The sequence below is a fragment of the Drosophila albomicans genome, chromosome 2L (genome assembly GCF_009650485.2).
Source record: "Drosophila albomicans strain 15112-1751.03 chromosome 2L, ASM965048v2, whole genome shotgun sequence".
Taxonomy (NCBI): domain Eukaryota; kingdom Metazoa; phylum Arthropoda; class Insecta; order Diptera; family Drosophilidae; genus Drosophila; species Drosophila albomicans.
The window spans coordinates 2710739-2733666 of record NC_047628.2 but is presented as its reverse complement, the minus strand read 5'-3'; the positions used below and the strand labels follow the sequence as shown (position 1 = coordinate 2733666).

Here is a 22928-nt window from a genome sequence, read left to right as displayed (position 1 = left end):
GTCTTTGAGTTATCAAAGAACCCAATGAAAGATGGAAAATGTGAAGCAAACGATTTGAAAATTGCAATAAGCATTTATTTCGATTCACGAATAATAACTAGTAAATAGATCGAGTTTAAATTGTTAATTTTGTTTTTTTAACGCATTAGCATTTCATGACATGTTAAAAATTTAAAACTCATATGAATCATATAACGCTATGCGTACGTATTTTTGGGGCATCAGAAGGTATGAGTATGTTTGGCGGATACACTATAATTTAAGCGTGAATATCATTTTTCCATGAACAAGTATCCTGCAGCAATGCATGTGAGAACATTCACAGTATCTGCAATTACGAGACTCAGTTCGGTCAGCGAGTCAGTTCTGAAGCAACCTGAGCTGAGCTGAGCTGAGCTGAGACCCTTCTGAAACCCCTTTTGGGCCATTTGGGCATAAGCTATGAGGTAGAAGGAAGACTCGCAAATACTCGTAAGTGTGTGCGTCTGTCTGTCCGTCTGTTGGATCTAAAGAAAATTTATGAAGCCTACCATTAAGTAGGGATCTGGGGAGAAGCTGGCCCTGCACGTTTGTGCCTATTATTGTTGTTGTTGTGGTAACTGTGCGAATTCAAGGTTAATTTTGTAGCTGCGGATTTAACTAGCTGCTCCGCATTGCCCTCTTTGCCAATCAGGAAAGCATCTACCGCCGCAACCGCCGCCCTTATGCCACCCAGCTGAGAATGTGTCTGGGCCCTTCTGGTTGATAATTTTGATTGCTTGAAGCCATAAATGATCATAAAAATTATAACAGTCGGTGCAAAGAGGCCAGCAAAATGTGAAAAAGGCAAAATACAACAACTAAATACTAAAACAGCCTGCGAAGGGTGGGGCTTAAGCAGAAGAGAGATGGGGGGAGAAAAATAAAATCACAATCATGATGCAGATTGTGCAAATATAGGCTTTGAGGCAAAAGTAAAAGTCGCTTTATCATCTTCTTAATACATGTTTATATGAATTCGTTGCTGTATTTTAGTTGGCTTCAATACAAAAAGGTCCTTGACCAACTGTTCCATTATATATACATATATATATATATTCCTTGTATACCCGCTACCCAAAGGGTAGATATTATCATTATCAAATCAGAAGGAAGTATCTCCGACGCCATAAAGTTTATATATTTTTGATCAGCGTCAACAACTGAGGCGTTATAGCCATGCCAGTTTTTATTCGATATTATTGTTATTTTTTTTAGATTTTTAGCAGTGGAGTATTTATGATGTTAAAGTATGTTGATATACCAAACAAGCCATCGGTATATTTTTGTATTTTTCGGGTATAAAAATAATGCCTTGATTTAAATAAAATACTTAAACTACTGAATGATTTTTAATTTTATCAAAATAGAGTTTCATACCTCGATTTGTAATTTCGTTGCCTGCATTGCGATTGTTCTCGTCCTGTCCTCCGATGCTGCTAGATGATGATGTGACCTTGGCTTTTCGGGACGTTGACACTTGTTGCTCCTCATCATCACCATTGTCATTTTCTTCATCATCCTCATCTTCGTCCTCCCCAGTTTCAACACCATCATCTTCATCATCATTTGGTGTTGAGTTTCTTGAACTGGGACAATCAAGATTACCAATCAAACTTGACGCGGACTGTGAGGACGTCAGCGTATCCTTGTGATATGAACTATGGCGATTTCCCAACTTGATCGCCAAGTCTACATTGGCGGATTGGCGAAGACAATTGATCTGACCACCCGGCAATGTGGTACTCCGCTTGTGACGACCCTTCGACTTTGGAAACGCTGTCAATATATTGAGCCACCATTGCGATTCCTCTGAGCTGATGCCCTTTACATAAGTCACGCGCTCCGGCGCTGTTATGGCAATGGAGTTTGTGTGGCCGGTTACTTCCTCCGCGCTGCTTACTTCCATAACTTTGGTCATATCAATGCAAGCCTGTGGCACCGTCTCGGGCTACACAGAAGATTTTGGTTTAAAATGGTTCAAATAAATAGTAAGTTTACTGTTTACTTACAAAGTCATCCACTGAGTAAGTGAGCTCTCCATCGTCATAAAGGACAAACCACCGTCTCTGCCAACGCTAAAATGGTGAATAAATGGAAAAATTGTTTGTTATTTATAACGAAGTCTCAAAATGTGAAATATAGTAATTAGATTATAAAAAATGTTCTGTCGATTTTTATCAATTATCATAATTATTAATTTTTACTATTATTATGGTAATATATTACCATGCGGTGCCGTACTCACAGCCAGAGCCAGACAAATATCCAGAGCCTCAGCCATACCTATAACTATGGTATTGGTTGTAACGCCTCCACAGAGGAAATCAGCATTCATATTTCATTCATATGCCATCGAGTTTTTTGCTGACGATCCCTCTCAAAATTGCGAGTCAATGCCTACGTTTATCTTAACACAACTTTGATTATTACTGTTGTCACGAAAGATTACAATAACAACAAAGATGGTGCATAGTCTACACCTAGGCGGAGAACCGTTTCTGCTCGGATTTCAGAAAATTGCAGTGATGGTGACATTTATGCAAATTGCTAAAAGTCAACGCAAATTAAGCCAAAGATTCAAAAAGATGACATTGAAATGTTGCATCGTCTTTTAGTTCGTTCCTAAACTGTATTCCATATATAACTTGATTTTCCTGCCTCCCACATTAAAAGCACAACAAACTATTCAAATAAGTCCAAGTATATACATGTATTCGTGTGAATATGGGCGTGTCCGTGTGAGGTGTGTCGAGTGATTTATTTTTAAACAATTACTATTCGCCAAGTTGGTGAGCATTCATTGCCAGCCTATCGCCTAAAATATGAATTCAAAGAAAGTTTTTTTTTTTAATTTTTACTTGTTTTATGAGCACACGCCTCCTTTTCAGCGTAATATCCAAATATTATCATATTTATTTCCGAAAGATGGGAATTCCATTGAGAACTAATACAGTCTGAGCAAACACATTTAAAATAACTTCTAGAAATATTGCTCAATAAATTTTCGAAAAAAATATATTAATCTACTAATCAACTATGTATATTAATAAGGAAACTAATGCTGATAACTCTCGGTATGTACTATTGGGAATGACGAGTATGCAATTTTCAATGTAAATTTAATTATTTGGAATATAGTATAGCTCAGTTGCTATGGCTTAAAATGTGGCAATACACATGTGCTGCTTAAAAGGGGCATTAAGTGCAGCCTTTAGTGTCTGAATACTAATTAGGGCTAATCTCAATACTGATTATAATAATTACTTCACTCATTGATTAATATATAAATGAGGACATATGTATATGACAAACACTTTCTAATAATATATAATATCGGATGGGTCAAAATAATGTTAAAGAGTGTAGTTCGGCAACGATTTTCGGCAACCGCTCGCGGCTGATAAGAACCCATATCGCCGCCAGACGTCTGAGGTTTCTTTTGGGTCTCAATCAGTCGATTACATAGCTCGAAGCTCATGGCTCTGCACGATGCAAATGGCCAAAAGTGTTGCTAAGAGAAAGAAAGCATTTATATTTTGAGATTTTATGTTGCGATACTGCAGTTTAATATACTTTATGGTAATAACATGCGATATAGAATGTGTAGATCATTTTTAAATGCCATATGATGTGCTCTGCATAAAAGACCAATAAATTTACTTAACTACACTTGAAGTGCGTATATAGTATTTAATCTGCTGCCCATTCTATTTACAAGCATATCTCTCATATGTATAAACAAAACAGGCGACACGAGCCCACTCTTTCGACTCATTTATATCACAGATTGTAAACAAGTTTTATTTTTATACTCTTTAGGAGGGTCTAGTAAATTGATTCAACCAGAGTGATTATAAATCCAATTTACCTAGGCAATTTGTTGTGTTAGGGTATCTCATTTTTGTAGAGTCTTTGCACGATTTTTCCTTGCTCGTGTATTCTGCGTCTATTTAACATTTTTCCGCGTTCTATCTCTTTCTAAGTGTCTATTGCTTTATTCTACAATCCAGTATAGTTTCTTTAACCCTATTACGGTTGCTGAGATTCTATTACTTTGATTCACTTTATAAAGATATAAAGATTAAATATAGTTCTTGCAAAAATGAATACATTAGGAAGTAAAGCTGATATATTTTATTTCTATAATAAGTCAATTAAACCAGAATTTATTAGGGTTAAGACTGATCTCTCCATGCACATTGCAAATTTATTTTTTGCGCTCTTTGGCGACTGTGGGCTCGGCAATTTAAGGCAGCCTGATGAGATGCGTTTCAGCGGGGAGAGAAGGTGTGTGCGGGTGTGTCTCTCTGTGTGCTCGTGTGTGTGTTTGTGTGGTCTCCTCACCACACAGTCTGTCTTTGCCTGTCTGAGTATGTGTTAAACTAGTGAGAGGCCAAGCATGCTGATACCCGTCTTGATGCCCCCAGCCAACCTAACGAAGTGCTGCTCGGCTATGCAAATGAGCCGATGTTCAATTTGTGACAACAACAAAGCAAAACATCTTGCCTACGTCTATTGATTTGACTTTCAGCGAAGGTCAGATCTACAAGCGTGCTGCTATTTATGTACTCTCAGTCTTTCCTTCTGTCTATCTATCTCTCTCTCCTTCTCTCATCCCTCCATGTTTCATATCGTTTGTTTGTTTTCGTTTTACACTTGCACATTACATTATACATGCACACATATGTATATACAAAGTATGCTTGTGTGTATGCCCGACTTGGATAGCGGCTTGGACTTGGGCGTATTTAAGCCGTTACTTGCTCTGAGGCAAACGATTATTGTCAGCACTTTGAAGGCAGCTAGACCGGACTCATAATCTAAGCTAAGTAAGTAAATATTATTATTCTAGCACAGTGCCATGTGTTCCTTCATCTAACATAAGATATGAGTGCGATAAACTAGTCGAAAATGTGGCGCGTGCAGACTAGATATGTCAGTGGTTTATAATTAGATAAGGCCTCGCAAGGGGGCATTTAAAGAGGAGTATATGCGTTGCGCAGAAGGACAATTAATCGCAATTAACACAATTGAGGGCTAGAACCTTTATCAGTCGATAGATGGGCAATCCCACCTGCAATCTACATCAAAACGACTTAAGAATCATTCTACCCGCGAACAGCAACCGAAAAATGGGCAAACGCACACGAGCATAATAAATAAAACTAAATATATACGCCATGCGGCTATATAAAGCCGGCAAAAAGTTGACTGGAAAAAAACCAAAACAAACGAAACAAAAACATACGTAAACATACGACAGCAGCTGACGGTGACATCGACAACGTTGACGTCGACGTCGACGACGCACTGAACATCGCAGTCGACGTCTGCTGCGCTGTAGACATTTCTGCCGACAACACGCGTCGGCAGTGATAAGCCGTTTGCAAACGAGACGTTACGGGAGCCACTCGGAAATCTATAGAGAACTATTTCAGCTATAAATAGAAGACTTCGTCTAGCGAATCTAACATACAGTTGTTCATTCTCAGCCCATACAGGTGCTCAGTTGAAAATACGCAAAGCAAATTCAGAATGGCAATCGCTAACAAGAACATCATCTTCGTCGCCGGTCTGGGTGGCATTGGTCTGGACACGAGCCGGGAGATCGTCAAGAGCGGCCCCAAGGTAAGTGTTGCACACTTTCCAGACGTCTCTGTGAATGTGTCCTTCATGAAAATTCTCCGCACCTTATGGTATTTTAGAACCTGGTGATCTTGGACCGTATTGAGAACCCCGCGGCCATTGCCGAGCTGAAGGCAATCAATCCTAAGGTTACCGTTACCTTCTATCCTTATGATGTTACTGTTCCGCTGGCGGAGACCACCAAGCTCCTCACCACTGTCTTTGCCCAGCTAAAGACTGTTGACCTCTTGATCAATGGCGCCGGCATCCTTGACGATCATCAAATCGAACGCACCATTGCCGTCAATTTCACCGGTCTGGTCAACACCACGACCGCCATTCTGGAGTTCTGGGACAAGCGCAAGGGCGGCCCAGGCGGCGTTATTGCCAACATCTGCTCAGTGACTGGATTCAACGCCATCTACCAGGTGCCCGTTTACTCAGCCTCCAAGGCGGCTGTTGTCAGCTTCACCAGCTCATTGGCTGTAAGTATCATATATCAGGAATTGTAGGGCTGTTTTTTAAACTTCAGAGTATACAATGAAATATTCTTCATACAGAAACTGGCCCCTATCACTGGAGTGACTGCCTACTCCATCAACCCTGGTATTACCAAGACAACTTTGGTCCACAAATTCAACTCTTGGCTCGATGTGGAGCCTCGCGTTGCCGAGCTGTTGGATGAGCATCCCACTCAGACTACACTTCAATGCGCCCAGAACTTTGTCAAGGCAATTGAGGCTAACCAGAATGGTGCCATCTGGAAACTGGACTTGGGTCGTTTGGACCCCGTCAACTGGACCAAGCACTGGGACTCTGGCATCTAAAGTGTTTAGGCAGTTTAGAGCAAATCATTATTGCGCAGTAGGTTAAGGTTATAACATATATTGTAAATATTCACGTATCTCGCGTTCCACTCGTTTTTAATTCGGTTCGAATCGTTCACTACGTTCTATTGTATTTTGAATATGATAATAAACATAATAAAAAAATCCATGAAATTCAAACAACAAATACGAGATAAGTGTGCTCAATTAATTAAATAGATAAAAAATGGACTAGATGGGTTGCTTGCTCCACTTAAAGACTCCGTCAGTGGTAAACCAGAACTCGAATCGTCTAGTAGGAACAATGTTCGATTTAACGGGCAAGAATGTCTGCTATGTGGCTGACTGCGGCGGAATTGCGCTGGAGACCTGCAAGGTGCTGATGAGCAAGAATATTGCTGTAAGTACGAATATTCGAAACCCGAGCTCTCTCTGATTTGAAAACTGTTTTTTTTTTAGAAACTAGCTATGTTGCATAGCGTGGAGAATCCTCAAGCGATTGCACAACTCCAAGCAATTAAGCCCAGCACGCAGATATTCTTTTGGACCTACGATGTGACCATGGCAAGAGAGGATATGAAGCAATATTTTGACGAAGTCATGGTACAAATGGACTACATCGATGTTCTCATCAATGGAGCAACCCTCTGCGATGAGCAGAATATCGACGACACAATCAACACAAATCTCACTGGAATGATGAACACCTGTGCCACGGTGCTGCCCTACATGGATAAACAGCAACTGGGCAAGGGCGGGCTGATTGTGAATGTGACCTCTGTGGTTGGATTGGATCCGTCCCCTGTTTTTTGTGCCTACAGTGCCTCCAAGTTTGGAGTCATTGGCTTTACGCGCAGCCTGGCGGTAAGAAAGGCGAAAAATATGCTTCAATTTCTCAGACGCTAAGTGCATCCTTTTATAGGACCCACTGTACTATACTCAGAATGGAGTGGCTGTAATGGCGGTTTGCTGTGGACCAACCAAAATGTTTGTCGATCGGCAACATACCGCCTTCCTCAGCTATGGACAACCATTCGTCGATCGTCTACGCACAGCCCCTTGCCAAACGACCTCTATATGTGCCAAGAATATTGTGAAGGCCATCGAATGTGCTGACAACGGTCGAATATGGATTGCGGACAAGGGTGAACTAGAACTGGTCAAATTACATTGGTATTGGCACATGGCTGATCAGTTGGTCAACTATATGCATAGTCCCAGCGAAGATAAGGACGACGATTAAGGCAGACTGTCAACGGGGATGTATCTGTAGTTCTATTCCAAAAATAAATGATAATGTGAGTGTGCCTAAAGTATGCTTTGTATTTCTAATCAAAAACAACCCCAAGTAATATTCTAAAGCCCATTAATATTTGTGGCGCACAAAAGTATGCATTCGTATTGAATAAGTTAAAAAATATATATTTTATGCAGATCTATTTTGTAATAGAACGAGGTCGTTAGTAATGAAATATTAATGGAGCTGTTGCTCAGTGAAGTTCCTTCAGCGAAATATGACATGTCGTTGGCTCACATTCAAAGTCACACTTAAAACCAATACAATTTGGAATGAAGTAATGAATCAGAAATCAACTTAGAATATTCTCCGCAGATTCTAATCTACGCCCCTGAAAGTATGCTTAAATCTATTACTAAAAGATTTACCCACAAGTGTTTTTAAAAAATGAAAATAACCTCTTACTCGTGTTTCTCATTTTACAACGTCACAAAGTTAATCGAACTTTGGCACATTTCCTGAGTTTCGCTGCGAATCGCATGCAGACCGAGAAAAAAAATGATGAGAAGGTGTTCCGATGTTTTCTTGAATAATCGATAGCCATTAGCCGTAGGAACAATAAAAAAATAAATAATAAAGCTACAGTCGAGAGTAGAGATATGAATAAGAGCAAAACAATGCGGTATTCACTTTAAAGTATACAAAATTAATATGCCGCAAAAATACTAAACATATACCGAATGCTACATTTGGTATATTGATATAATACTACATTCATAATATACCGCATACAGTCCAAATATATCAGATTATTAGCCAAAGCAAATAAGACCCATTGCAGTAGGAATTTTTCCCCATATGAAAGTATTTCTAGAATAACTTCTACACTATACTATCTACTATAGTTATTATTGTATGTAATAAAAATCCGCTCTCTTCAAAGTTATGCTTGTTATTCGAGTTTTGTCCATTTGTTGGACCTGAAACAAACTTGATCTGCGTGCAAGCATAACAAATGCTGTCGAAAAAAAAGTATAGCTCTATCTCTTATAGTCTCTGAGATCCAGTGTTTCATACGGACAAAAGGACAGCCAGACGAACATAGCTATATTGTCTCGGCTGTTGAATCTTATGAATAATATATGTACATACATATATACCTTATGGGATGAAAGATGTCTCCTTCTGCCTGTTACATATATTTTCTGCAGTTATAATAATTGTCATTTACAACAACAAAATGTGTTAAAAAAAATTATGAAAGCATATTTAATATTATTTTTTAATAGAAACTAAGCAAAGCTTGCAGTCACAAATTATTTTATGTAATAATAATAATAAATACAACAAAGAACGGCGAGAGAGAAGAGGGAGGGATTGGTAGAAAAAGAGAGCGAGAGCGAGGTAGTGAGGGAGAGAGAAAAAGAAAGAGAGAGGGAGTGAGACAGAGACGGCAAAAGAATGTACGATGTTGCAGTAGGTGGAGATTAATCAAAATGCTGTTTAATTTGCATTACGTGCTTGGTCACCAGCTATTTTTATTAATTAACCTGACGGATGAGCGTTGAAGCAACGAAAGATTATAATTATAGTATTACGAGTACGAGCACGGGTCGCGAGTCGAGTCCAAGTGCACATAGCATGGGCCTTTCGACATTCAGTTGATATTATGCATTATCTACATAATCATGCATACTTCTCATAAGCATTCCTATAGCACGAGAATTTTATAATGAGCAGAGTGAGTGACAGTCAAAAGGAATTAATATTGTTGCTTGCATATGGAAGGCCTTACTTCTTAGTTAAATACCTCTTAAGTGAAGTATTAAATAATACTTAATAAATAAAAATGAGTATACATACATATATCTGTTCTGATAAAGTCACAAAATCCATATCTACCACCAAAACTCTTAGTGTACATATTGTACATATTCGTAATATTGAAATTAAATATAGTTTGGAAGGAATTTTAGTCGGAGTTGAAACGTTTATGGCTTTATTTTTAAGGGATTCGTTGGCACGTGACTAAATTGTTTGGAAATTGTTGGGCTGCGATCAATGTTACTCATTACTCATTTCTTGTGTGCAGAGTCGACGCTGAGCAGCTGGAGCAAAAAATACAGTCTTCAACCGGTCTACAGAAACAGGAAGTAAGTTTTGTTTTGGATGACTTCGTTGTATGTCCCGTCCCATCCCGTCCATCGTCAAGTTCATTGTCAGAGTTGTGCAATGGATCTGGGCAGCAAGCGAGCGTCACCCCAGACTTGACGATATCGATGATGCTAAAGTTGTTGGGCGAGTCCCAAAGCCTTTTACCGGTCTCAGTCCTGCTTGGGGCCTACTCGGTATGCGCTTTGCGTGCCTGCCTGCCTGGCTGCCTAATAGAATTCGCTTGATGCGATAGTGCCACAAGTATGATACCTGCTTCAACCCCTTATTCTCGATTACTTTTTTCGCCTGCCTTCAAAAATGCAGCTGCATTGTCTATTGTGTGAATAAACTACCATTCTTGTAGATTGGTGATGATGTGCGACGCAATCGTTGCATCAATCTTGTCCAGTAGTTCAACATTTACTGTTATTGGTTGTAGTTTTATGCAATTCTTTTTGGGTGTGTAAGATGCCAAGAAAGGCGATTGGCGATCTTCAGAACAGTGTGCGTAGAACAAAGTTGAGATGCTCACAGAAAAATTGTGGAATGCGGCAAATATGAAACTGAAATAATATATTAAATATATCTTTCCATAAAGAATTGCTTGTCCTGATTGACTGATTCATCCATTATTGTTTTGATTGGGGTTTGAAATATTTCTGTGTAATTCATTTTCCTTATTAACTGATTAAGCCATTGAACTTTCAGCGCGTAGTGTTATTATTAACAGCAATTTCTGCATATGATATCAACAATAAAAGCTTATCGAAACTAAAGACACTTTATACAATTGATTTGTAATTATTATTATTATTGTACTTAAAGAAGAACTACGTCAGATGAATACGTTGCAAGTGTAGGTTTTTGGAAGAAAAGCTGCGCTTTTGTGTGGAGACAAACAATTTTGGGGTAACAGTGAAAAACTGAAGCTGACCAATGAAAATAGAGTAAGTTCTGTTGCCACCTAATTTGTATTTGATTGCTAATAGTATAGTAATTTAATGGTATAGTGTGACCAAATTCAGTGAGAACCAAAATATATAAGTTTTATTTTTGAAACGACGCGAATATTCTGAATCGGAAGGTTTTTTATCGTTTAAAAAGAGTCATTCAATAAGCGCTAGAACTCGTATAATATAATATAATTTGATATCGTTTTGCTTATATTTTTAGTTAGATTTATATATTTTGGCATATAAAATCGTTGTGTAATTGTCTCGCACGTGACGATCGAGTATCTATTGGCTGTTTAATTTAATTTTAATTGAATGCCAGCTTGAAGTTATTTTTATTGTTTTTATCGTAAAGTTAGTACAACAGCTGCCAGCTTTTAAGGAAACTAGTGAAAAACCACTGAAGCAGAACGCCAATCAAATGTTGCGTGTGCGGCAAAATTATCTTGTATTTTACTGGTAGTATTTACTGAAATTCAGAGAGGAAAATCTATTGCGAAATGCTTGTTTGAAACAAATGTTGCTGTTGTTGTAGTCGTTGCTGTTGCCGCTCATTTCGAAGGCAGCTTTTGGTATTAGGTACTCTATACATAGATAGACAGGCCGACAGACAGCATACGGAGACGGAGACAGAGACGGAGAGAGACACACACACACCCATAAATGGATACCACAGAATGCGGCCCCAAAAATAAAGTCATCGATGTGTTGCATACATCTGTATGTGCAACGCCTCGTGTGGAATGCTGCAACTGCAACTGCAACCACCTGGGAAATGGCATGGCAAGGCATAGTCGAGTACTCAGTACTGCGACTGCGACTGCGACTGCGAGTACGGAGTGTAGCGCAAAATGCATCTACCGTTTACCTTGCTGGTCGCTCGTTTGCCGCTTGCTTCTCTTTCCCGCTGGAAAACTCATTCAGTCATTAAATGCCGTTATCTGCTGATTATACAATAAAAGCAACCATAACAAAAACACAGCTATAGCAACTACGGCAACAACGGCAACATTGGAGGCAACATTGGAGCAGCAGCAAGTGGGCGCTACTGGGTGCCCAAAGCTAAAAAACCCAATTGAAGCGCATCTGTAAAAGAAGAATTACGACAGCAGCAACAACAGGCAACAACAACAAAAGGCAAACGACAACAACAACAACAACAATAGTATAACGTAACATTTAGAACATCTTTGTTGCAACTCGCACACAACAAGTAATTTTTTTAGCTGGCATCATTCGAGTGGAGTTGCCTATGAGACTGGAAATATGGGGTGGGGCATGAGGCATGAGGCATGCAGCATGCAGCGTGCGGCATGCGGCAGGCCTGCCAGATTTGTTACGTTTGCTGTCTGTTTTCGTCTGTCTTCCTGTGCTGCGGCTGTCGCCTAGACTAGGACATGTCAGAACAACTTCCCCAAACTGCCACACAATTTCTGTTGGATGGTGCCTTTCACCACGCATAGCTGTTTTTTGCTCTCTCGGATGGCAATCAAAAGTGCGCAGTACTAAACTAAGCAAGCACGCACACAGCACATACGGTTGTATAAATAGCTGGATACATAAATACTATAACGCATCCGTACCTTTCGTAAGCATTCATTTTGTCCAGTTGTACAATTCTATTTCAGCTACCACACAACAATAATTCTATATCTTATTGATTAAACAAAATGTGATAAGTACTAAACAAATAAAATTAAATAAACAGACTATAGTAAAGAAAACTCTCTTAAGAGATCTAAAAAAATAATAAAAAAAACATGGTGATATACATATCGAAGACACATAGATTCATATCAATTCTAACCCACTTGTATGTGTATGCAATAATTGAATGTAAATGAACTTTACTCTAACGAAGGTCAATTGCTTTTAGCGAGTGTGTCTCGATGCTGTCATAGTGCTATAACACTCAAGACATCTGGTCGACGATACTTGCAAAATTCGAAAAGCTAATTACGAGCTCGGCGTTTAACTCTTAGACGTTTCCATTCCCCTCGCCACTACAAAGAACAAAACTGATTGAGCCGGGAAACAATACACGTATTGAGTAACGTTGAAAAAATAGTAAAATAAAAAACACATTGTGGCAATTAGTAACAGAGAACACAGAATAAGAAACAGGTGTGCGAAAAATTATAAATCTTTCGTAACTTACTGGTTAATTCATATAACGATAGCTTATAGAGTTCACCATAACTGACATTTATGCTGAAACCCGACCTTAGATCTCTCAATTACGAACAGTGCTCTCGATTAAGTACTATTTACTTAATTGACTGGAGTTTGCACGTCGATTGTCACGTTACTCACCTGAAAATAAATGAGAAGAACGAAAAGATCTATTAATAATGTGAATGTATGCTAAGACATTTAAATATTCCTTCGAGTTAAGGAAGCAAATAAGATGGTTAAAGCTAAAGAGTCGAAAGTAGCCTAATTTTGCAATGCTATTAAAAAGAGCAGAGTAAAAGCAGTTTAAGAAACCAACGAGTTTTAAGTAACGAGAGAATTAGCACCACAGCGAGAACATTTGATGAATTGTCAATCATGATGCAATCTTTAAGTAATACAGCAGGTTTATAATGGTATTCGTCTCGTTTCTCTTTCTCTCTGTGACACTGTCTCTCTTTCTTTGCTGCGTCGAGAGCAAAGAAGTACAGGGAAACTCTTGCAGCAACTCGAAATGAGTATGCGTTTCAGACATTTTACCGCTTGGCATGCGGCGCTTACACAGATCTGAAAAGAATGCCAGACTGATCATCATTTATTTTACTTTGGACACAACATCTGTGGCACAACTTTAAAAATATTAAAAGTAAACTCGATTCGATTGTTTCTGACCATAAACTATAACATGTTGATAAACGCCCTGGGATACCCATCATAAATCCCATCTATGTATGTATAATTAAAGGGCAGCGAAGAAAAAACTTCTTGATTTGGTTTTATTGTCATTTACAATAGAATACTTAAAACCGTTTACTTCAATTGGAGTTTATAGTTAACAAGTCAACTTTCCTCGATGGTTTGATGCATATTACCATCGTTGTATATTATTAACTAAGCAGTATATATGTATGTGTTTTTAAAATTGCCAAGTCTAGATCAATAATTCCTTGAACTCTTTGAAATATTATATCCCATTTTTCACATTTAAAAGTTGTATTTCAAAATGTTATTTGTTCTCTGCCAAGCAATTTGTACATAGATCGAAAAATGAGAACGTGGCTAAGTACCCAACTATTTATTTTTCTTAAACATGCTAGTGCATTGAATAAAAATTTACAAATATGGTGTCGATAAAGCTGGTTTATTTCTACAACTTCCATGGCACCGAGTGCAACCAAGCTCAACATTTGTTTACACGAAGACCTAATACTCTTGTGTGTTGGTCAACTGAATTGCCAAGCGGAAAGTCGATTATCGATTATGTCATTAGCGGAGCTGAGCGGTCTAGATTTGAAAAGTGAACTCGCACGAGCTTGCGTTCAAGCATATTGATATTCGTTCGGTTGATTGGCGGCTGGAGAGCAGCTGTCACAACAGCTTCCTCTGGACTATTAACTTGTCAGTGGTGTTTTTTTTCTCTTTCAGTAATTTGCGTGCCTATTACAACAAAACAGTGCTATATAGCCACAGGTAGGGGGTCTCATTTTAATACCCCGATGGTCGCCCAGTCGCCCAGTTGCCCCGTCACACAGTCACCCAGTCGTCAATCATTTTCGTTCATTCGTTTTGTTAAACGTGCCAAATAGCTCGCAGCGGAAATCGCTCACTTTTTATGGGTCTCTGATAGCGAGTTTATTAAAAACGCTTTGTATGCCAAATGCAGTCGGTTGCAACATCACTTCGCTGTAATGCAAGTGACTGCCACGCCTAGAAGCGAAATGGCTGACACTTCAAGTAGGCGTAGTGTATTTGCATTTGTCAAAGATTGGCACTAACAACAAACCCATTTCGCAATTGAATATGCATCCTTACCATTCTTAATGACACATTTTCATACGCTGTATTCATCTAAGAGCCAAAGTACAAAATTAAGTTAGAAGGCTACTGACATTAAAAATCTTTTAGTGACAGCACTTGCCAGCACACATCGTATGTTTAAAACCAAAGAAATCTATTAATATTATGAATTTGATTATAATTATGATGATTATTATTATTATTATTATTATTATTATTATTATTATTATTATTATTATTATTATTATTATTATTATTATTTATTTATTATTATTATTATTATTATTATTATTATTATTATTATTATTATTATTATTATTATTATTATTATTATTATTATTATTATTATTATTATTATTATTATTATTATTATTATTATTATTATTATTATTATTATTATTATTATTATTATTATATTATTATTATTATTATTATTATTATTATTATTATTTATTATTATTATTTATTTTATTTATTATTTTATATTGCTGGAATGGACTAACTGTACTTGCATTATTCATAAAAAATTCACTCATTGCTCCAATCTCTTTTATTCTCAGATTAATGGCAAATTGTGCACATAACAGTTGGATGTTAGCTTTGTATGTAACCTTCTTTTCTATTACGCCTCAATCTCTTTTCCCTCTATCTATCTCTCTTACAGTCTCTGTCCCTGTCTTTGACAGTTTGTCAATGTAACCACACGAGCTCAGTTACCTTCCAAGTTACCTACTATGCACTTCCCCCTAACCATGCGAGACTTTGTAAAGCCGCCGTGCGCCGTTGCCCAATGACAATGACGGCGTGGAAACCGAATACGTGGATCAACGTCATCCCCGTTAGACGTACAGACATATACACCTATACATTTACGTATATGAGTCGTACGTACATATGTCTATGCCTTCCGTTTATGTAATTTTAAAAACGAGAGGGAAAAAACTCGACAAACTGATGCGCTATCACGTTGAAAGCTGGACGCAGAGAGTTGCCATCTTTAAATATGACTATGAACCATATGGAGGTGTCATTTTTACGTCAGTTGTTGCAGTTATGTTTTGCCACATATGAACTGAGTGATGGCCTCAAAGGCTGGCGAATAGTTTTTCTTCATCTTTCCTCATCTTTTAGCATTAGTTGCTAGTCATGCAATGCGTTGGCGTTGACGTTCGCGTTCGCGTTGTCTGTCTGCCGCTTCCCGTTAGGCACCCAAAAGCAATTAATTAACACACATCCCAAGTGACGCCTACTCTGTTAACAGTTACAAATACATTTTAATCATAATATGGCAATTGCAAGTGTATGAATGGGTAGGAGCTAATTTGAAGTTGGCTGCTTCACGTACTTCCAAATAGATCTACAGTTTTGCATTTAAATTTATAAATGTAACTTGATAATAGGAAATGACTGAAGGGGAGTTGTAGGAATTGTGCTTGTGTGTTCATTACTTGCATATTGAAATGAAATTCATTTTCTAACCAAGGTCAGTATGCTCCGTCCAAGTAGTAGCCGCTATTGCTGTTTATGGTAAAGAGTTTAACACGCCAAGATCTATTAGCATGTTAAGCTAATTGTAATTTATTAGAGGAGCGGTATAGAAAGAGATATAGACGCACAGATAGACAGACAGTCAATCCGTCAAGCCCTCTGCCTCATGCTGTTCAAGCTTCTATATGCAAATTTGCTGCATATCTTTAACCCACTTGCTGCTTGATAGAATGACGAGCAGATTAACAACTGTTTGAAAACAATTATTTACATATGTACGTACATACGATCATTTTAAGAAAAAGGTCCACCGGTACATACATACATATATCAGTACATATTTCTATATACTTAGTGGATATTTGAATAATTAACTTATGTTCACATAAGATAAAAAAATTCAAATTATCTCGAGTGTGCTCGACTGTCAATATAATGCGGTATATATATATACTGAAAAATATTTAAAATATACCAAAGCCTATATTTGGTATATATGTATGTACTACTACATTTATATTATTACATTTTAAATAAATTATACAGTACAAAATATCTCAAAGCGATTTTGTGAAAACACGAAATGTATGTAACAGGAAAAGGAAAGCATATACAACCCCGTAAAGCAGTGTCGATATAGATTGGACGGTAGACTGACCTTTTGAATTAATATGTCGCAGGAACTTTAAAAGATAAATCTACAATTTTTGTTTTACATTACAAATTAATTTTCTTTTTTGAGTATTACCATGCCCAACTTCGCCCTCTCAAATTGAATAAAAATGAATAGCAAGCATATTTAAAGTTAAGGTCTCGATATTTGGTACTCATACTAACAAGTACAGACTTTATTAACTATAAAACTTGGCTACGATCAAATCAAAACCCGACTGGAGCTGTCAGGGCTTGCTTTGGTTGACAATGTGGTATATTTTCTATCTTAGGTTCTAAGAACCTAAACTATAATCTTTATAACAAACTATATCTAAATTATATCTTTATAACAAATGATTATATTTCAGTATTTTTAAGTTGCATTGATATATTTTAACTATAATAAAAACCACTTTACCAGTTTTTGTTGTTGTAATAGAAAATAGGAGGTGGGTATTTCACTGTCGAGCACAACCGACTGTTATTTAATATAATATAAATATTAAAAGATAAAACATTCTCTCTATATAAAATAATCATTAAACATGCATTAATTTAATTTCCTAAGTTCCACCAATGTACGTAGGTTATTTGTCATTTCATTTCATTGAGATTTGATTCAATTAGATTGCATTAGATTCGATTCGTTTCGTTACACTTGTTACACCCACATGCTTGTGGTCTGAGGTCTGGCTACACGTGAAATAATTGCAGGTGGCACTACTCTCTCTCTCTCTCTCTCTCTCTCTCTCTGTTTTTCAATCTCATAGGCATTACATGTCAAATTGTTGACTGTGTCTAATGAATTTGGTTACGTTTTTCCGATATCTAAAACGTGTTTCAGATGTAAAAACCAATTGCAAATGTAACGGACTGTTCAATTTATTTCCCATTTCTTATTCTCTCTTTGGAGAATTGTAATTAGTTTTTCCAATCACTTAACAGGAAATTACTACTACGCATTGTGGGCGTATCATAAAAAGAAACCAAAATGGCCCCACTCAAAAATCATAAACGTTTTTATAGTAAATGCTGCCATCAAGAAGACTATAAACTGAAACGCCTCAAATTCCAAAAAGCAGCTACAACAACAATAACAACAACAGTATAATACGCAACATTTTGTGTAATTTTCATAGCGCAAAACCATTTCCTTAATAATGGTAAGACATTCCCCACAACCGACGAGTGAGTAGGACAGATTAGAAGAGAGGGAAACGGAGATGGAGGGGACCAGGAAGAGGACGGAGACGGAGACGTTCCACTAATGCGTGCATAATTTTTAATAAATATTTCAAGTTCTTGGCATGGCTGCAAGCCTAGCTGGTGTCTCGAAGACAGCCTATGAAGTCTCGGGCAAACACTTCCTGGTTTAATTAATAAGCCAGACACGGATCGATGACCGGACCACGCTATGTTGCAGCGAACTGACAAAGACCTCGGGACTTGGACTTGTCAATCAACAACATTTGTGGATAGTTGCCTTACATAGATGATTGTGATGATCATCAACTGCATTACTCAGATCAGAAATCTGGAATCTGGACACTTCACTTTACTCTACACTGGCACTGGCGTGGCAAATACTTCCGTTTTGACGGTCAGGTACGTTGAACTTATTTTTAACAGCTCTTCGCTTCGGTTATCCTTCAAAGCAAAGACCGAACCAAACAACGCCGCACCACAGAGGACCCCTACTTCTTTCCTCTCAGAGCTACAACCGATCTCATCTACATGTTGGCTTATCGGTTGCTGCTCAACCAGCGCTTAACTTGGCCCACGTGTTGTGTCTCCGGTTATGTGCGTTTCTCCCTCTCTACCCCGCTCTCTCTCTGTCGTTGGGGCCCCCCTGCTCGGCAGGTTTTCTTTCGAATGAAAATTGTGCACTTTGTATGCAGAAAAGCTGACTCGTCGATAAAAATCTACATAATTCTGAGCAGTACGTTTATTGCCGTTTCCTAGCGCGTTAAAAAATGCTCTTCACGGGGGAAAAAGAATGGTACAGAGTGGTAACCTGTTACTGCTAGTCGTGGAAGGTTGGTAAAGGGGCGACGACGGGAATTGAAAAGGGAGCGGGATCGGGGACACAGAGTGAAATAGTGCTGTGAAGGGCCGTTGCATGTCCCCTGAATTCACTGCATTCATAATTGTAAGCTTTATTACGTTATATGTGTATGCTAAATTATCTTAACAAAATTGCACCAGTGCAGTTCAGATTTTAATTTATCTTATTGCTTATGATGGAAGTTCCAGATTTACGGCCTCTATATATACATAACATTTAACAATATTCGTTGGACAATTGAACAATACAGAAAACTACTGGAGAGTGTGTTCGAGTGTGAGATATCCGCTACACATTTTCAATAAAAGCAATCATAAAGCGGTATTAATATTCCAAAAAATAGTACGAAGTTGTACTGAGGAAAAAAGTATCGGGACTGTGGCCCACTGACTTTCTATTCGTTTTGAGTTTTTAATTTCATAGCCATTAAATAGTCCTCATAACATGCAATAATCTTTTGACAAAGATTTTTTCAGTGTGCACAATATACTAAGTGAATTGCAGAATTCAATTTTTTGACTGCATTTCCACAAAGTATGCGTGTAATATTTCATTAAAAAGATCCGCTTTTGGTTTCAATACACCGTTGCTGAAAAGGCACTTTTTTCACTATCAAGGATGGATATATCAAAAACTAAAACGTATTTAAACTAGTAATCTTTAACGAACATCTATAACAGTGTTGCATTTTTTGCTTTTAGAATTGCGTTGAAATAAAACCTGCACAATCCCGACACACAGTAGATATCTGAAATCATTTTGGGTGAAGGCCTTCAAATATTAAAGAAAATGTAGATAACTCCACACTCTAATGCTTTCAAAGATAATGCGCATATAGTAATTTGACTTGCGAAAAATAATGTACTGATGACTTAAAGGGTTTGCGATATATTAGATCTCAGTCAGAGAGACCACCTGCTAATAAACTATTTAAGGCACAGGCTTAAAGCACAGTTGTGCTGGAATACTTTCTAAAATGTAGTATACTCGAAGTCACTAAACTTCACTGTGTGTACAAAAATTGATAACTAGTTTTAATTTTGCAATAAAAATGTTTTATTTTAAATAAAATAGTCCATTAAAAACAAATTCTAATCATGTATTAATGTGTCGACGTCGCAGAGTTTTGTTTTGTTCACTTTCGCGCTCTCTGTTTCTTCTACTATCTCGCGCTCTCGACGCTGGTTAGCTCTCCCTCTCTTTGCATTGTTGGTGGTTTTTGTCTATCTTGCGTCTCGCTCGACCCGCACATACTCTCTGTGCTTGTGTTTTGTGCTCTTTGTAAGTACGGATCATAATAGTTACAATTTAACCCTAGAGTGCCAATTTTAATTTTATTTTATTGCATATATATTATTAGGCAAACGCGGACGAGCTTCAGAGATGTATCGCGGGCTTTAAAAACTCTCGGATAGTTTCTTGACTTTTGGATTTTGGGCTTAAAAGTATGGACTCTTGATTGAATCTCTAAAGCGCAAAAAGGCCAAAACGCAGTTGCATTAATATGAATAGTTGCGGTGCACCGCTGATACAGAATCTTGGTTTGTCTTACTCCTAATCGCTCTGATGATATTAACGTCATATTAAAGTTCTCTAGTCTCTTTAAGGCGGACAAATTTATTAAAATAAGTGAACAATTTAGCAAGATTTGCTGCGATAGAGTGTCGAAACACCTATTCCCGCACTCATTCTCTGTTTTAGAGATGACGAATACTGAAAATATATTCTAAATCTTCATGACTGTCAGTTCGAAATCATTAAGAAAGCTCAACTAGTTACTCGAATCGACTCTAGCTTCTACCCAATTAGTTTAAAGCCAATATGTTAGTTGCGGTGCACTGCTTATATATAGAATTATACTGCAAGGCTTACTAAAAATATATCTGATAGTATATTGGGTATATTATATAGTGCCGCATTCAAAATATACCATAGGCGGCACAAATATATACCAGATTGTCGGCCAAAGCAACTAAGACCCTAGTAAGTAGGCGTTTTGCCATACAAAAAGTATTTCTTTAATAGACAATTTTTATCTGATCGCAACCAAATTTTCAGGAATCATAACTACTATAGTTTATATTATATATTCACAACCATAGCTTTAAATCACGCTCTTTGATTTTTTCTTAATAAGCGGGCAGTGGCAAAATTTGAAACAAACTTGATCTGCGTGCAAACATAACAAATGCTGTCAGAAAAAAAATATAGCTCTATCTCTTATAGTCTCTGAGATCCAGTGTTTCATAGGACGGACGGACAGACGGACAGAGAACACAGACGGACAGACACACAGACGGACAGACACACTACGGACATTCTAGATGGTCTCGGCTGTTGACGCTGATCAACAAGGATATATAATTTATCGGAGATGCCTCCTTCTACCTGTTACATACATTCTCTATATGCACATCGATTACACTTACTATGTTCGGATAATTATGGGTAGCGGGTATAAAAACAGGGACTTGGGTTAAAAAAGAAAAGAAAAAGATAGTGAGAGAGAGTGTGCCTCGCATATCCGGTCACAATGCTATGTTAAGTCTACCCCATGAAGAAAATGTTAATTAAATACCTGTCTAACCATGAAAAACATACAACAATTTATGCTGTTAACTAAGAAATGCGCATTTCGCATATGCACAATTTTATTATTATCAGAGACGTTGATGTGGATGTTGATGTCGATGTGAGCGTTGATGTTGACGTTGCTCAAACTTCAGTTGAGCACTTGGCCATTTCAATACAAATTTTCCCTCAGTCTCCCTCCTCTTTAAAGAGGCATTTGCATACGAGTTTTGTCGCAAATGCTGGCGGCTTAAATGGTGCCTTGGTTGCTGTTGCCTTCAGCCTGCAGCCTGTTGCAACGCCGCGACGTCATTCGCTAATTGGTCGAGATACACATCGGGAAGAGAGAGTCAGTGAGTAAGTGAGATAGAGCGAGGGGTGGAAAGGCGTTGCCTGGTCTAGACGAGTCTTCGCAGTATTGAGCATCGAATACCGGATAGCCCAAAGCGGGTTGCGGCCTGGGATGCCATGCCAGGGATGTCAGTGTCATGGTTTTTCGACACCATACCACATCATGCCATATTGTCAATGCCACTGCAACGAACTGACACTTTCTTTATACAAATAAACCAAAATCTAAAAGCTAAGCTTTCAAATTTTGCAGCGTAGTGCGGTTAATTCGTTGAGTTTTGCAATATGTTTTTTGCAATTTACTTGTACGTTAATCTACTGGAGTTTATAAAAGTGAGCAACTACATCTTCTATGTTTATATCCTAGATTTGCATCCTATATATCTATTTCTAAGTAATGACACACTGATTAGGAACAACATCAAACTCACCTTTGTTCTGTACAACGGATTGCTGAAATCCCAATCTGGTGCGACAAACAAATATCCACATTTGGAGACTTTTCGCGATGCCTGCAAAGAAAGGTTGATAAATTACTTTAACATATTAAAATAAAATAAAGTGAGACTCTGAATTTGTTTTCTAACAAAATATGAGTAACAATGTTTGCCTTAAAATATAACATATAAAAATAAACATGCTCCTGACGATTAATATTTATATAGAGTCATATGATTTTTAATTAAATATTTCATTCGTGGACACATTTAATAAAAAAAATCATCAACTTTATTAAGAATTAAACAATATCACATATGAATTTTATGTACAAGCACGATAACCTCAAGTATGACTAATGGAATGACGTGTACTTATTTAACTATCTACGAGTTTTTACTTGTTATTTTTGGGCGCTGGCAAGTCCCATAAATTACCCACGATTTCAAAGTACTCGAATTCTTGACAAATAGATTAAATGTTTAATAACTAGCCGCCTTTACTTAAGTGTCTAGGCGAAGCAAGGCGAGGGGCAACAGAAGGGAAAATGAGTATGTCTGCGTTGGCACCACTTG

The 22928-nt window shown here is 37.7% G+C and overlaps 4 protein-coding genes across 6 annotated transcripts in view; 3 read left to right on the top strand and 1 right to left on the bottom strand.

Moving 5' to 3' along the window:
• The window catches only part of LOC117565780 (protein outspread), a 68568-nt gene that overhangs the window by 8764 nt on the left and 36876 nt on the right, over positions 1–22928 (bottom strand). For all 3 annotated transcript variants that reach the window (XR_004571925.2, XR_004571927.2, XM_034245057.2), the window contains 3 exons: positions 22347–22427; positions 2031–2096; positions 1399–1969 (listed from right to left, as the gene is read on the bottom strand). Coding sequence is in view for 1 of the 3 variants with exons in the window: in XM_034245057.2 (XP_034100948.1) it covers positions 1399–1969; positions 2031–2096; positions 22347–22427 (718 nt within the window). In the remaining 2 variants the exon portion in view is untranslated. The remainder of the gene's footprint in view (positions 1–1398; positions 1970–2030; positions 2097–22346; positions 22428–22928) is intronic.
• Positions 1–22928, top strand: part of LOC117563489 (protein spaetzle 4) — a 165102-nt gene that overhangs the window by 130387 nt on the left and 11787 nt on the right. The window lies entirely within an intron of this gene.
• Positions 4738–6660, top strand: LOC117565782 (alcohol dehydrogenase). Its single transcript, XM_034245059.2, has 4 exons — positions 4738–4850; positions 5514–5649; positions 5727–6131; positions 6207–6660. Exons 2-4 carry the CDS (start codon positions 5557–5559, stop codon positions 6471–6473), a joined length of 765 nt encoding a protein of 254 aa, XP_034100950.1. The 5' UTR covers positions 4738–4850; positions 5514–5556; the 3' UTR covers positions 6474–6660.
• LOC117565781 (alcohol dehydrogenase-related 31 kDa protein) lies at positions 6733–7824 on the top strand. The gene is made up of 3 exons (XM_034245058.2): positions 6733–6873; positions 6933–7337; positions 7396–7824. The coding sequence occupies exons 1-3, from the start codon at positions 6778–6780 to the stop codon at positions 7714–7716; spliced, it is 822 nt and encodes a 273-aa protein (XP_034100949.2). The 5' UTR covers positions 6733–6777; the 3' UTR covers positions 7717–7824.

Coding starts and splice junctions, on each gene's coding strand:
- LOC117565782 (XM_034245059.2), top strand. CDS start 5,557: ATGGCAATCGCTAACAAGAACATCATCTTCGTCGCCGGTCTGGGTGGC. Junction 5,650..5,726: donor TCGTCAAGAGCGGCCCCAAG/GTAAGTGTTGCA, acceptor ATGGTATTTTAG/AACCTGGTGATCTTGGACCG. Junction 6,132..6,206: donor GCTTCACCAGCTCATTGGCT/GTAAGTATCATA, acceptor TTCTTCATACAG/AAACTGGCCCCTATCACTGG.
- LOC117565781 (XM_034245058.2), top strand. CDS start 6,778: ATGTTCGATTTAACGGGCAAGAATGTCTGCTATGTGGCTGACTGCGGC. Junction 6,874..6,932: donor TGATGAGCAAGAATATTGCT/GTAAGTACGAAT, acceptor TTTTTTTTTTAG/AAACTAGCTATGTTGCATAG. Junction 7,338..7,395: donor GCTTTACGCGCAGCCTGGCG/GTAAGAAAGGCG, acceptor ATCCTTTTATAG/GACCCACTGTACTATACTCA.